Source organism: Rousettus aegyptiacus, unplaced genomic scaffold (genome assembly GCF_014176215.1).
Source record: "Rousettus aegyptiacus isolate mRouAeg1 unplaced genomic scaffold, mRouAeg1.p scaffold_m13_p_5, whole genome shotgun sequence".
NCBI classification, from domain to species: Eukaryota; Metazoa; Chordata; class Mammalia; order Chiroptera; family Pteropodidae; genus Rousettus; species Rousettus aegyptiacus.
In genome coordinates, this window is record NW_023416308.1 from 73,314,675 (window position 1) to 73,328,789 (window position 14,115).

The 14,115-nt window shown below is 38.3% G+C and overlaps 1 protein-coding gene across 5 annotated transcripts in view; it reads left to right on the forward strand.

The window, feature by feature from the left end:
- PAK1 (p21 (RAC1) activated kinase 1) overlaps positions 1 to 14,115 on the forward strand; it is a 128,119-nt gene that overhangs the window by 60,180 nt on the left and 53,824 nt on the right. For 2 of the 5 annotated variants that reach the window (XM_016161502.2, XM_016161500.2), the window contains exon 2: positions 11,304 to 11,514. The exons of 1 other annotated variant lie outside the window; for it this stretch is intronic. In XM_016161502.2, coding sequence (XP_016016988.1) covers positions 11,325 to 11,514 — 190 coding nt within the window. In that variant the 5' untranslated portion in view covers positions 11,304 to 11,324. Of the gene's footprint in view, positions 1 to 11,303; positions 11,515 to 12,336; positions 12,356 to 14,115 lie in introns of those variants that run through there. 2 more of the 5 variants (XM_016161501.2, XM_016161503.2) reach the window with 2 other exon arrangements.

Consider the following 14,115-nt stretch of genomic DNA (forward strand, 5'->3'; position numbering starts at 1 on the left):
GATTATTTTGTATCTCCTTCCTCACCAGTTTTTCTGACACCACCTCCTCATCTCCCTCTCTCCACTTTTCTATTTCCTTCTCCTGATTATTTTTCCTGACCTGCGTCCCACCTTTTCTCTCCAGCCCCACTTTCTCCCTTCATCCTGCTCTCCTCATGTTTTCCCTTTCTTATTCCTGATCTCCTGATTTTTCTTTCCCTCTCTTGGATATCTCTCTTGGTTAGGGTTTCTTATCTTCCTCTTAGAAATTTTGGTTAGCTGTCTCAATATTAGTGGGTTCCTGGTCTGTGGAGATCTTTGCTCTGGTTTTTGTGAGGTTCAAACACTCGTTTCCTACCTAACTCCATTGTTTTCGGCTTTCACCTACAAATTCTATCTTCCCCAGTGCCAGTCGCTCTCCTTACTGCCTCTGTGCCTTGCCTTGGGCCTGCCAATAAGCAATTTTTCTTCCTGCATATGTTCCCTACCTCTTTCCTGGAGGGCAGTGGGTAGCAGCAGACAGTAGGGAGTAACCAAGATGGGAAGCGGCGGGCTTGCTTGAGGACTAGAGTGAGAGGAGAGCAAGCATCCAGCAGGGCTGGGAAGAAGCTCACATTCTAGCGAGATGAATGACTGGGAGAGGAAGAGTTTTTGGCAGCTCTGAAGTATTGCTGACCTGGAGGAAGAGAGGTAGGCCTGTGAGCCTAGGGAAGAAGAGGGATAGCAGGGGTGAGGTGGAGGGAGAGAAGAAGGGAGGAGTTCTGGGGGGAAGAACCTCATATGATATGTGATGTAAATATGTGATAAAAGAGAAGGGGCTGTGATAATTTTCGGTTCATCAGAGGGAACTTTTAATTCATCAAGTCAGTGGCAGAGTTGGGTTCTAAACACAAGTCTTCTTTAAAGGCGCTATCTATCCTCTTATGCTATGTTATCTTCTGGCCCTGTGTGTACATACAGTGTACAAAGTTTTCTTATATTCTATTTTCTGCCTACCTTTAGCCTTAGATTCTAGATACTGCTGAGAAGAAAAAGAACACTTCTATATGGTAGGTCACTGCCATGGCCACTCATTACCTTGGAAGGGAAACAGCTTGGTCTCTGTTAACTTCTCCTGGCTCTAGGCCACTTGGGTGACTTGATGCCGAGCTCCCTCTATGAGTCATTACTTTTCTTCCTCTCCTTCTGCCACCCCTTTCTCCATTTTCTTAAATTTAATTTCTGGCGGGTGGTAGAGTTTAGAGACCAGATGAAGCTAAACATTTTACTTCCATTGGCCTCTATAAAATAGAGACTTAACAGCTCATAAAGGGTGCTGAAGAGCAAATGAAATGATGAATGTATAAAACTGCTTTGTAAACTGTTAAGTTCTGTATAGATGTTACTGTGGTTGTTTCTGAATGAAACATGAAAAATACTCAGATCCTACAGCCTGAAATACCCAGGGTTGCTCACTGACTAGTTTAAAAACTGAGCCTCAGTCCTTAATAATAAAGGAAAAGGAGGGGCCTAGAGAGAATGATTTAGAGACTGGTAATAGAGTCTCATGCTGAAAACTGAGATTAAGAGGTATAGTGATTTTTTTAAAATCAAACAAATATTAGGTGGCAAGTATAAAAGGTATTGTTTTTAGTGACACCTTGTTATATATCTATGTATCTATATATACACCCAAACGAAAGGGGAAGATTTAAAAGCAAACTGACCTCAATTCAAATTCTGGTTCCACCACTTACTAACTACCTGGTTTTTAATCTTTCTAAGCTTCATATATAAAATGGAAGATATATATATGTCCACCTTGAAGAGATAATAACAAAGCTTAAAAATAATTCTATAAAAGAGAAAAAAATATATAGTAGGCACTTAATAGCTATACTTATTTTTATCTTGCAAAAATAAACTGAAGTCACCTTCTTAAAGTCTTCCCTGACTCCTAGGCTATTAAGGGCCCCTCTTTTGGATTTATGTAGCACTTGTGTGCTTCTCACCACTCAGTGCTACTTACCATGTTGTACTATCATTGTGGTCCATGTATCTGCCTCTCTCATTAGTATATGACTATTTTGAGAGCAGACACAGGGTCTATTGAATTTTTGTGTCTACTCTTGCTAAGCCTTATTCGCTAGATGTACATTGGTAAGTACAGCATACTTAGTTGCTCCTTTGTGAAGCTTGCTGTTTTTTGAGGGAAATTTATAATAAGTGAGCAAATATAATTAAAATTTATGACACGCTGTGAAAAGCAAGTTTCATTTGTTTATATTAGATTTAATATACTTATGAGAAATGCAGGTGGAGTTGTCTAACAGATGGTTATTAGTGTAAAAGAGCTTTTGAGGTAGAGATAGAAACTTGGGCATCATCAACATATAGATAATACATAAAGCCATGGAAATGAATGAGATCATTTGGGGGATAGTGTAGTGTATGATGAATGGAGGTTCTTAGCCTTGAACATAACATAGTGAAGGAAGAGTCTGCAAAGGGACTAGGAATAGACAGAAAAATAGAAGGAAAGGCAGGTGAATGTGCTTCCTCAAAAGCCAAGGAGATAGAGCATTTGAAAGAGAATGTTGAATGCTGCTTAGAGATTGAATAGTGACCATTTGATCTGGTAACGTGGAGATGAACAGTAATTTTGGCAAGATTGCCTTTGGTAAAATAGTAGTGTGAGTTGGAACACAGAAGGGGAGGAAGTAGAGATGGTGTAAGCAGACAGTTCTTTTGAGAAGCTTTGCTATAAAGGGGAAGAAAATAAATGGTGTTTGGAGGATGTGGGTGTCAAGAAAGGTGTGTGTGTGTGTGTGTGTGTCTGTCTGTCTGTGTGTGTCTGTGTCTGTCTGTGTGTGTCTGTGTCTGTCTGTCTGTCTGTCTGTTTTTGAAAGGACATTGTTCTCAGGTCAGGCCAAAAATAAGCTTGATATTTCCTTTTTTCTTACAGTGTACATCTAGTCTCTAAATAAGCCAGTTGGCTTTACCTTCAAAATATATCTACCTTTGCAATACTTTCTACCCACTGCCTTCCTTTCAAGCCACCATCAATTCCTACTTGGATTATTGTTATAACTTTTTAATGATCTCACTGCTTTTCATTTGTTCCCCTGAGATCACTGCTCAAAACTTCAGTGTCTTATCACACTTGCTACAAAATCCAAATTTTTTACTGTGTTCTATAAAGTCCTGCATAATCTGACCTCTGGCTATCATCTCTGGCTATCAGTCTCAGTCTCCTATCACATTTCTCCTTGTTCACTCAACTTTTGTCTTGCTTCCCTTTTTGCCCAAAATATTCTCATCTAGGACAATTATACTTACTGCTCCCTTTGCTTAAAATGCTTCTAGATATTACTATGATCTGTCTCATTTCATTCAGGTCTAAGTGTCTCTTTTTCAGAGAAGCTTGCCCTGATCACCTTATTTTATGTACCACCTCTATCCCTATTCACCCCACCCCCAATTTTACATGTACTACTCTTTAATTTTCATCATGGACTTGAAATATATATATATATTTATTTATTTATTTGCTTTTCTTACTGCCCATACACTTCATGAACACCAGGACTTTGTCTTATTCAGCCAGATTAGCACCGGTACATTGTAGATGCTTGATAAATATTTGTTGAATGACTGAGTATATCTAACAGAAAGACACATTAATGGAGCTGAAAGAGGATATCATTCCTGGCGAGAGAGACTGCAAGTGAAGGAGTAGAGAGAATGGCTTTTGACAGGACATCTTGACTGTAACTAGACGGTTCAGGTGTAGGGAGGCATATAGATCTGGGAGTAGAAAGACAGAGTTCTCTTGCAAGGATTTCTGTTTCCTCTTTGAAGGGTAATCTTCTCAGGTAGAGGGTGAGTGGGAAGCCCAGTAGATGCCCATTTGAGGTAAGATAATCATAAGGAGGTATCATAATTTTCATGTGAAAGCAGTCAACCAGGTAATGTTCTCTAGAGACAATTGTAAGATAGTTGAGTTCAACTATCCCAAAGCTGGGATTTTGCCAGTTGTGTTTGGGAAAGAAGGCAAGGGGGTTGATTAAAAAAAAACCAACTCAATTTTATTTAGATCAGATTTGTTTAAAGTATACATATACAGTGAAAGCCTATTATAAACCATCTTAGTATCCTACAGATTTTACTGAGAGTCAGTTATCCATTACCCATTGATAATCTAAGTCTCAATTCACTGGCCGCTACCCCAGCATTAACAGGCTCCTCCTGTAATAGGACTGTTGTTAATCATGAACTTTTGGCACATCGTAGTGTATTTGTTATACTGTAATTTCTAATTCCCCCTTTTTTTCCTTTTTTTATTGTGGTAAAATACATCTAACATAAACGTTATCATCTTAAGCATTTTTAAGTATACAGTTCAGTGGTGTTAAACACATTCTTGTTGTTTTGCAACTATCATCACCATCCATCCCCATAACTCTTCATCTTGTAAAACTGGAACGCTATACCTATTAAGCAATAACTCCCTATTCTCCCCTCCCCCAGCCCATCAACCACCATTCTGTTTCTATGGTTTTGACTGTTCTAAGTACTTCATCTAAGTTGAATCATACAGTATTTGACTTTTTGTGATTGCCTTATTTCATTTAGCATAGTGTCCTCAATGTTTAGCCATGTCATACATAGCATATTGCAGAATTTCCTTTTCTGAATACTGTTCCATTGTACAGATATACTATATTTTGCTTATTTATTCATCTCCTGATGGACACTTGGGTTGCATCCACAGTCTAGCTGTTGTGATACCATGAACATGGGTGTACAAACATCTCTTCAAGACCCTGCTTTCAGTTCTTTTGGGTATATACCCAGAAGTGGAATTGCTATGGTAATTCTGTTTTTATTTTTTTGAAGAACCACTAATCTGTTTTCCATAGTGGCTATGTCATCTTCCATTCCTACTAACAATGCACAAGGGTTCTAGTTTCTCCACAACCTCACCAACACTTGGTTTTTTCTTGTTTCTTTTTTTGATAATAGTCATCCTAATGGGTGTAAGATAGTATCTCATTGTAGTTTTGACTTGCATTTCCCTAACAATTAGTCGTGTTGAATATCTTTTCATTTGCTTATTGGCCTTTTGTATATTTTCTTTGGAGAAATGTCTAGTCAAGCCCTTTGCCCATTTTTGAATTGCGTTTTTTTTGTTGTTGTTGTTATTGTGGTTGTTGAGTTTTAGAGGGTGTAAGGTTTTTGATATTTGGGTGATTTTGATGGTCTGTAGTTGGGGAAAAAGAAGAATCGAAGGCAGTAGGGATTGATGAATAGTAGATTGGAGCTCAAAATAAAGTCTAGGAATTGTGGTGGAAGTTCTTGAGCAAGTGAGGTGCATAATTAGGATGTTGTTTTTGGAGTATATATGATTCATTCCAGATATTGGAATCGATGCACAATTTGGTGATAAGGTCCAGGGTGTAATCGTGGTAGTGTTGGCTAACTTGAACTGGAGGTCAGCAAATGGAGTGGCCAGAAGGTCATCAGTGTGGCTGTTGAAGTCATCTATAATGATAACTGGTAGGCTACAAAAGAAAACTGATCTAGAAACTAAAGCCTTTGAGTGCAGTGACTGGAGAGTGGGTGTTAGGCAACAAGGCAGTGTGATAGCAGCCAGTGGAGACTCCTCAAAGAAATAGAGGTTTTTAGAAAAGAAAGAGAAAGAAATGTTTTTTGAGACAGCACTGAAAATTAAGGACAACACTGATAGCCTGGGTATGAGCAAGAACATAACCTCCAGATGAGAGAACTGCTAGACAGGTCTCCTCTTCAGGTGATAGCCAGGTTTCTTTGAAGGCAAGGAGGCAAAGGAAGTTAGTCAATGACAAATGGGAAGTTCCAGAGGAAATAATTTCCAGAGTTGGAAGGGGTTGAGGAATTTGGTCAGATTAGAGGGTTTACAGAAAAGGTTGGGGAGGAGAGTTTGGTTGATGAATGAAGACTGAAGTCAAGGAAACTGGAAGCTTGATTGGCTTAGTACTAATTATCTTTTAGAGGAGAAAGGGCAGTCCATTTGCATGCTGTGATTCTTAACACTTCCAAGAGAAAACCACTTTTAAGGAAGCATGTGGCAGTGCAGAAAATCACAGGATGTATTCAGACAGATTGCCTAGAAGGTCATCTACAGCAGACAGCAGAGTAGATTCCAATATTTCTTAGGAGATTAAACCAGATTGCCTTCTTGATTCCTTCAAGCTCTCAGACAGTATGGGCCTTAGGTTTTAGTGATGATTTTCTCAGTTCAAGCCATCCATTGGGAGGTCTAGGGATCTGAAGCTTACTGTGGGAATAAATAGCTCAACGGGGGCTACAGGTCAGGAATTTCCCAAGTGGTAGGAGAGGATTACAAGACCTTGGTACTGGTTTCTGCAAGTAACTGTAGTGACTACAGGCTGGTAGGAGTGAGGAAGATGTGTAGGTGTGATTGGTGGGGGGAGGGGAGGGTGAAGGTGCATGGCCAGCCTAAGAGAACTTAAGTGTCTGATTCCATGTCTCTTCGCCTTTTCCATTTCATTTTGCTGGCTCTCATACCTCCTCAATTGCACGAAGCCTCCCAGGTACAGCCCTTTGTTCATTCTGTCTCAAATTATAATTAATGTAGAAAGAGTGTAACTATGAGAATCAGAATAATCAGAGGCTAGTCATATCCTCATTATTTCATTGAATGATATATTGCATGAAAGATAATGAAAGAAAAATTGCATACCTCTATGAGTTTCAGGTTTCCAAGTATAAAATAAAGGTTTACAGCTGATTTTTGAAGGTCCTTCTAACTCCTTTCCCCACCCCTAACCCCGCCTCCAAACCAGGTTTCCTTAGTCAGTGAACCTTTGATAATTTATCAGGTCTGTGCTGGGTGGGACTCAGGGACATAGAGGTTAATCAGACTCAGTTTTGTCCCTTGAGTTGTTTATGCTCTGGTAAAGTTGATATGAAATACGGAAACTGCTACCTATATGTAAAATGCTATTAAATTGTGGGAAAGGTAGAAATAGAGGGGCTTCTGTGAAGGTTTCATAGAGGAAGTGAGTCAAGTTGGTCTTGAAGAGTGAGTAGGACTTTGCTTGGCAGTCACGTTGGGACATTTAGGCAGAGAGAACAGCGTGGGCAAAGGCAGGGGCATGAAAGCATATCGAGCTGGAATGACAAGTTTAGGGAATAGTAGAGAGAAAACTGGAAAGATGAGTGGGGGATGTGTACACATATTTATTGGACTTTTATTCTATGCCAGGGAGCATGCTAGATGCTTTTATATATGCTTTTTAATTCTCATGACAACTCTATAGATAGTCTTATTTATATTTCACGTAGAGGAATCTGCGGATTAGAAATTAGCTTTCCTAGCAGCTCAGAAACAGCCTCCAGTTTTCCTCCATGCTACCTCAGCAGTTGCTTTCTTGTTGCTAAACCAGAGCAAGTGGCTGGAGGCTGGATAGTGGGAGTGTCTTTGACATGTCAGAAGGACATCCCTCAGCAAATTTAAGACTGCAGCATTCTAGGTCTGTGCCAAAGAAAACCTCCTGGCACAATTTAATTAAAGATCAGATTCTCATAACTAGGTGTCAAGGGCATGCAGTACTCCAGTCCTGGGTGGAGTGTAGGTCATGCCAGTCTTAGCTTCTCTGAATAGTTGGAATTGAGAAATGTGATTAATATATGGAATAAGTTTTATTTCTTCTTATTCCATTCCATCCTTCATTTTAAATAATGGTCTAAGGGGTTATTAAAGGTTATTTGGTCCATTCCTTTGCCTCTAGAATGAACAGGGAAGTGTGGTGTAGTGGAAAGAAAGTCTTACAGTTACACAGACTTCATTTCAGGTTCCTGCCTCAGCTGCCCACTATTTGTGTGACCCTGGTTGACTGGCAACATCTCTAAAATTTGTTTCTTCTGACTTGCTCAATGTTTTATCCTCAGCGCCTAGCTTAGCCTGGCAAACAGTAGGCGATGAATAAATATTTGCCTGAATGAATGAGAAAATTGATACCAGTCAAATAGATTTCCAAGTTTCCTGTAAACTCCAAAGTGTGATCTAATGTTAGTGGTTATTAAAATGTCAGCCCCAAAGGATGGTTGAAATCGTATTTGTAAAGATAGTTTGCCCAGCAAGTTCTCTAGGGAAATTGTTCTTTAGAATTTAGCAACTCTCTTAGGCGGTTTAGAGGACTCTTCTAAACTCCAAGTCCTATTGTGTGAGCTCTACGCATCACAGAGTGAGTGCTCACTGCAGACGGATAGCAGTTGGTCCGTTCCTCCAGGCAAAACCTCTTTTTTCGTCATCTCTCCACAGCCTTTTTAAAATAAAGTGTCATCTTTTATTTTTAACATGAGACAGTCATTGCACAGATCTAGAACTGCTTAGAATGTACCATTTTTCTGACTAAAAGTGCTGTATATGTGCAGAACATAAAAGGCCTTCTGTGATCCCTGTGTCCTTCCTTTTCATCTTCATGCTGCAATCTACCGTGCTATACTCTCACATTTATGTTAGTCCTGTGGTCTGGGATGCATTTGCCATCATTGATTGCTCTTTATCAAACTCATTCATGTATTTATTGTCTGGGTTTTTTTTTTGATCCAGGTTCTATACCAATGCCTGAGCCTATCCCAGACCAAGTAAATCAGAGCTTATACATAGTGGCTGCTTGAAAAGTATTTTCTTTCACTTCTTTTTACTGTACCTCTAGCACTGTACCTTTATTCTTTTTACAGCATGCTGCGCTTTTTACAGCAGAAGAGACACAGATCGCTTCCTCTCCTTGGTTGCCTCTTGACCAGTATCTGTCTAAAGACTGCACAGTGGGAAACAACAAATTATAGCTCATAGGTGAAGGGTCTTCTATATAAGGACTAGAGCTGGTAAATAAGAGAGCCAGCACTTAAACTCAGGTCGCTTGATTTTTAACTCCAGTCATTTTTTTATTGTATCACCCTATCAATGGCCCTTTTGAAACTTCACAGTGATTGCATTTTTTATAGAACCATTCAGTTTATTCATAATTAATACTTTAGTATAATTAGTTACTCATAAATTATTAGGCTTCCAGAGCCTCTGGGGCATTGGTAAAACCTGGTCAGTCTGTCTTTCTCTCTATTACATCACTTTGTTGTCTAGGATGGGTAGAGGGGTTCCACCTGAAGTATCATTCTAAGTATTGGCCTCAGGCCTACTGACTGCAGCATGCTAGAAGGCAGTGGTTTGTCATCCTCTCAAATCTTTGGCCCGTGGAGGCCGTTAGGTGATTTAAGATATGTTTGGTCTCCTTATTCACGAGTTGTGTGTGTTTCTTCTTTACCCTCTTGATGTTTTGGACTTGTTTTCCTATAAACAAAGTTTAACGTAGTGTAGGTTTTAAAATGTGCGAAGTATTGTGCTGAGTATAGATGGACAAAATGGCCAGTGAGGGGAATCTATTAAGTGTAAAGAGAGTGAAACTTGTGGACAAACCATAAGAAAGGATTGGTTGCAGTGCTACAGGGAAACTGGAAAATAATATAGAAGCAAGTCCAAGTAAAGAGTAAATTCAGAGAAGAGAAGAGGCAATAATCTTTTCTGAATAGCCCTAAGAGATAGGACTAATAGATGGAAATAGGTTTTGTTTGTTTATACATTTATTCATTTGTTCAACAAATTTTTATTGATTACCTATTCTTTGCCAGGCCTAGTGTTGAGGATTGAAAAATAAATAAGACTGAACTTTGTTCTGGAAGAGTTCATAGTCTGCCTCTGGCAGGGGAGGAGAGAAGAAGGGGAGGCGGATATGTAAACAAGTAATTACAATGCAGTGTGAGATAGATAGAACTTAATCTAAGTGAGAACGCTCTAAATGAGGTGACCAAAGACAGACTGACTAGGCTGACTTTTGAGACCGTAGATTTCTTGCCACTGGAGGTTTTCAGGCATTAGGCTGGATGACCTAGACTGGGATATCAACAGAAGATTCAAACATTGTATTCCAACAGAAGATTTTAAGTTTTAAGTAACTTGGAATCTTTTTGAAACTGGAGATCTACCACCAGTAATTCTCCAAGCATAGTAAAAGAACTGAGAAATGAAGAAAAACTGTATAGAAAGGTTGATGAAACCTTTCTTGGCACAGTCCTGGGCTGTGGTCCTGAAAGGGAGTTACATTCCATTAAGTTGTTTACTGAAGGACCTAGGAGGCAAGGAAGGGTCTGCTTAGGATATCAGGTGGCTGCACGGAATGTAAATTTGGAACTGGCACTTTAGAGTAAAAAAATATACTTGAGAACTGGGGCTAGGAGGGAAAGTGAAAGGAAATCTGCAAAGTGAAATTGGAAGAAATGAATGAAAAGCACATCACCCAGAGAGTTAATCTAAATTAACAAGATTGTCCTTGCTTACATGATTTCTTTTGTTCAAAAAGAGAACTAAGGAGCAGTTGATTTGCCAGAGGAAGGTCAGGATGAAGTATAAAAAGAGGTGAAGCTTGAATTTAACCATGAAAGATGAGTAAGATTTTTATCACTCCTGTTTTCCAGATGCATTGGAGATTGCTAATCAATTTAGCATTGTATAGAACAGATGGTTACTACATTGACCATCATATATGTAGAACAAGGTCAAATTTTAAAGGGAGATAGTGGAGAGATGATATAGGTCAAGGGTCAGCAAACTTTACCTGTAAAGAACCAGATAATAGATATTTTAAGTCTGTGGGCATATAGTCTTTTGCAACTACTCAATTCTGCCATGGAAAGGTGAAAGATACCTTAGACAATATGTAAATGATGGGTGTGGCTGTTTCCATAAGATTTATTTACAAAACCTGTGGCTTAACTGACCCGTTGCTAAAATGATATAGTCCATTCTAGAGAGGGAATGTGATTTCCTAAGGTTACAAAATTAAAGGTTGGCAGAGAATTCATCATATGGAATGCTAGTAGTAGTTTTATTTAATATTCATATAAACAAATAAATGGCACCCAAGTGGTTAAGGAATTTGTCTAAAGCTAGTGAGTGGCACTGGGTTTCATACATAATTTAGTTGGGCCAAATTTCCGTCTTAAACTACATTATCATGGTTTTCTGTGCTCTCCAATACCTTAAGGGAATGCAGACAAAAGCAAGAACCTTGTGAATTTTCAGCAGTGTTTGTCAGGGTAGTATTATATCTTGAGTATTGTTGACCGAATACGATAGCAGTAATCATAGTATGCATTGAAAAGGCTTGAGCTAGGCCCTGGAGGAAGAGTTGTATAACTCAGATTCTTTTAAATTTTCAACACAATTTCCTTTTGCTGAAAAATAATTAAAGAGTTATGTTCTTTTCTTTTGATTCTAGTAGCTGCTGGTGGTGGTGACAATGTCCAATAACGGCCTAGACATTCAGGATAAACCCCCAGCCCCTCCAATGAGAAACACCAGCACTATGATTGGAGCTGGCAGCAAAGATGCTGGAACCCTGAACCATGGTTCCAAACCTCTGCCTCCAAATCCAGAGGAGAAGAAAAAGAAGGACCGATTTTACCGATCCATCTTACCTGGAGATAAAAGTACAGTATTTCATTTCTTTCTCATCATTTATATACTTAAAAAAATTTTTTTGTGACCTGGATAAAAGATCTTTCCTTGACTTAATTTTTAAAAATACCTTTATTTCCCTATTAAATATTTCTGTTGTCTTGCTTTCCTAATGTGCTTGAAGTCAAATGAAACGAGACCTATTTTTAAATTCTATTAACTATTATCTGAGCAAACTTCTAAGAAAATAATTATGCTCTTGTCAGGATTTTGGATAATCTGAAGCCATATATTTACTTACTTTTTAAGTTCTTAAACTGTGAACTCACAAAATATAAGGAATATTGTGGTATCTTCATTTGGAAATGTTTTTTTCCAAACTAGTTTCATTTGGAATATCTTGTTTCCAGATTCTTGATTGCCTCTTTGTTATTCACACATCCAGAGCTTACACCCAGATTAGGAGATTAAGTATAAGTAAAATGGCAGGTAATAGCTGATAAACAGAAGCAGGACTCAGCAGAGTTCATTGAGAATAAGTCATACTAGACAGACTCATTTCCTTTTACTTGATAAAACTTCTAGAAGAATAATCAGGATTTTAACTGTGTATCTGATGAAGTCACTGAGATCCTATGGAATAGAGATTTGGGTGTCCACATGGATAGATGACTTTTGTTTGACACCTCCTCCTCCAAATATTTATTTAAATGTCTGTTGATATGAAGTAAAGTTTTCAGTCATCTTGTAGGGCGTTGTTCTTATGGCATGCTGAAGAAATTCGCTTTCTATCTGTAAGTTATCATGAGCTTCTGATTTAGGTGGCCCTGGTTCAAATCCTGGATTCATCACTTTCCAGCTCTCTGACCTTAGGTATGTCAGTTAACTTCTTTGACTTTTAGTTTTCTATCTCTAGGAAAGAGCGAGATTTTCCTTTCTCTAAAATTGGGATAATATCTCACAGGGTTGTTGTGTGATCACATGCAAACTTCCTAATATGGTACCTTCTACACAGTAGGTACTCAAGTGTTAGTTCCTTTTCTCTTTACTTGTTTAGTGAAGCTGGGAGGCATAGCTAGTAGACTACATGACAGAATCAGAATTGGGGTTCTGAAACAGTAAGCCAAATACAACAAGTATGTGGCAAGTTGCAGAAAATATCTTGTGTTGCAGAAAGATATAACTCTATAACTACAGATCGGGGGAGATGGTAGATGATAGTGTCATTAACCAAATAGAGAACACAGGAAGAGGAACAAGTTAAAAGAATTGGTGATTGGAGAACAGGGAAAATGATAACTTTAAACACATTGCATTTGAGGTGAAAAGATAACTTTAGACACTTTACATTCGAGATGTCTTGGCATAGAAATGTCTAATAGTATTCTTACAAGTAGGAAATGGTTGACAGATAACTGAAATGAGAATTATTGAGGACTTTTATTGAGTACTTTGGGTTTGTCTGTGTTTACCTTTTCCTCTACTCCACCTTCATTGTGATCTCTTTTTGGGTCTAGATAGAAAAAATATAGGTAAGTTATAATTAACTTGTAATTACCGGCTAATTCATTTATATAATAGCTGCTAACTTCCTAGGTACAGGGGCCATGATGTAGGTGGTATTACCTTGCCCTATGTAGCCACTTTGTTTCTCCATCATTTTAGGTGCATGCTTATTTTTAATATTGTGCTTTTATCAGCCATTATTTTTATAAGATCACTATAAATAGGTAGACCTTTAGCCCAAGTTTCTACATGTAGTAAAGAGGACTTTTAAAATTAAAAAAGTTGGCTTTGCTCTTGCTGACAAACAAGGAAGATAGTAAGATTCTTATCTGATAGGCATCATCAAAATTAAAACTTTTGTGTTTCAAAGGACACCATCAAGAAAGTAAATTTCTCCCACAGAATGGAAGAAAAATTTCCCAAATTATATATCTGATAAGGGACTTGTAATAAAATGTTTAAAGAGCTGTTACAACTGAACAATAAAAAGACAACTTAATTAAAAAACGGGCAAAGGATCTGAATAGACATCTCTCCAGAGAAGATACACAAGTGGCCAACAAGCACATGAAAAGATGCTTAAAATCATTAGCCATCAGGGAAACGCGAATCAGAACCATGAGGAAGTACTACTTCACAGTCACTAGGATGTTAGCGAGGTTGTGGAGAAATTGGAACCCTCATACACTGCTGGTGGGAATGTAAAATGGTGCAGCCAACTGTGGGAAAGTCTGACAGTTCCTCAAGAGGTTAAACGTATGAGTTACTGTATAACTCAGAAATGAAAACATATATCCACACAAAAACTTGTGCATAAATTTATAGTAGCATTATTCATAATAGTCAAAAAGTAGAAACAACCCAAATATTCATCAACTGATAAACAGATAGATAAAATGTGGCATATTCATGCAAAGAAATATTATTTGGTAACCAAAAGCAATGAAGTCCTGATAAATGCTGCAACAGGGGTAAACCTTGAAAACATGTTAGTGAAAGAAGGCATTCACGAAGGACCACATGTTTTGTAATTCTTTTTTATATAAAGTGTCCAGAATGGGCAAATCCATAGATGAAAAGTAGGTATGTGGTTTCCTAGGGAGGCAGAAGGGATTAGGGGGTTTTGG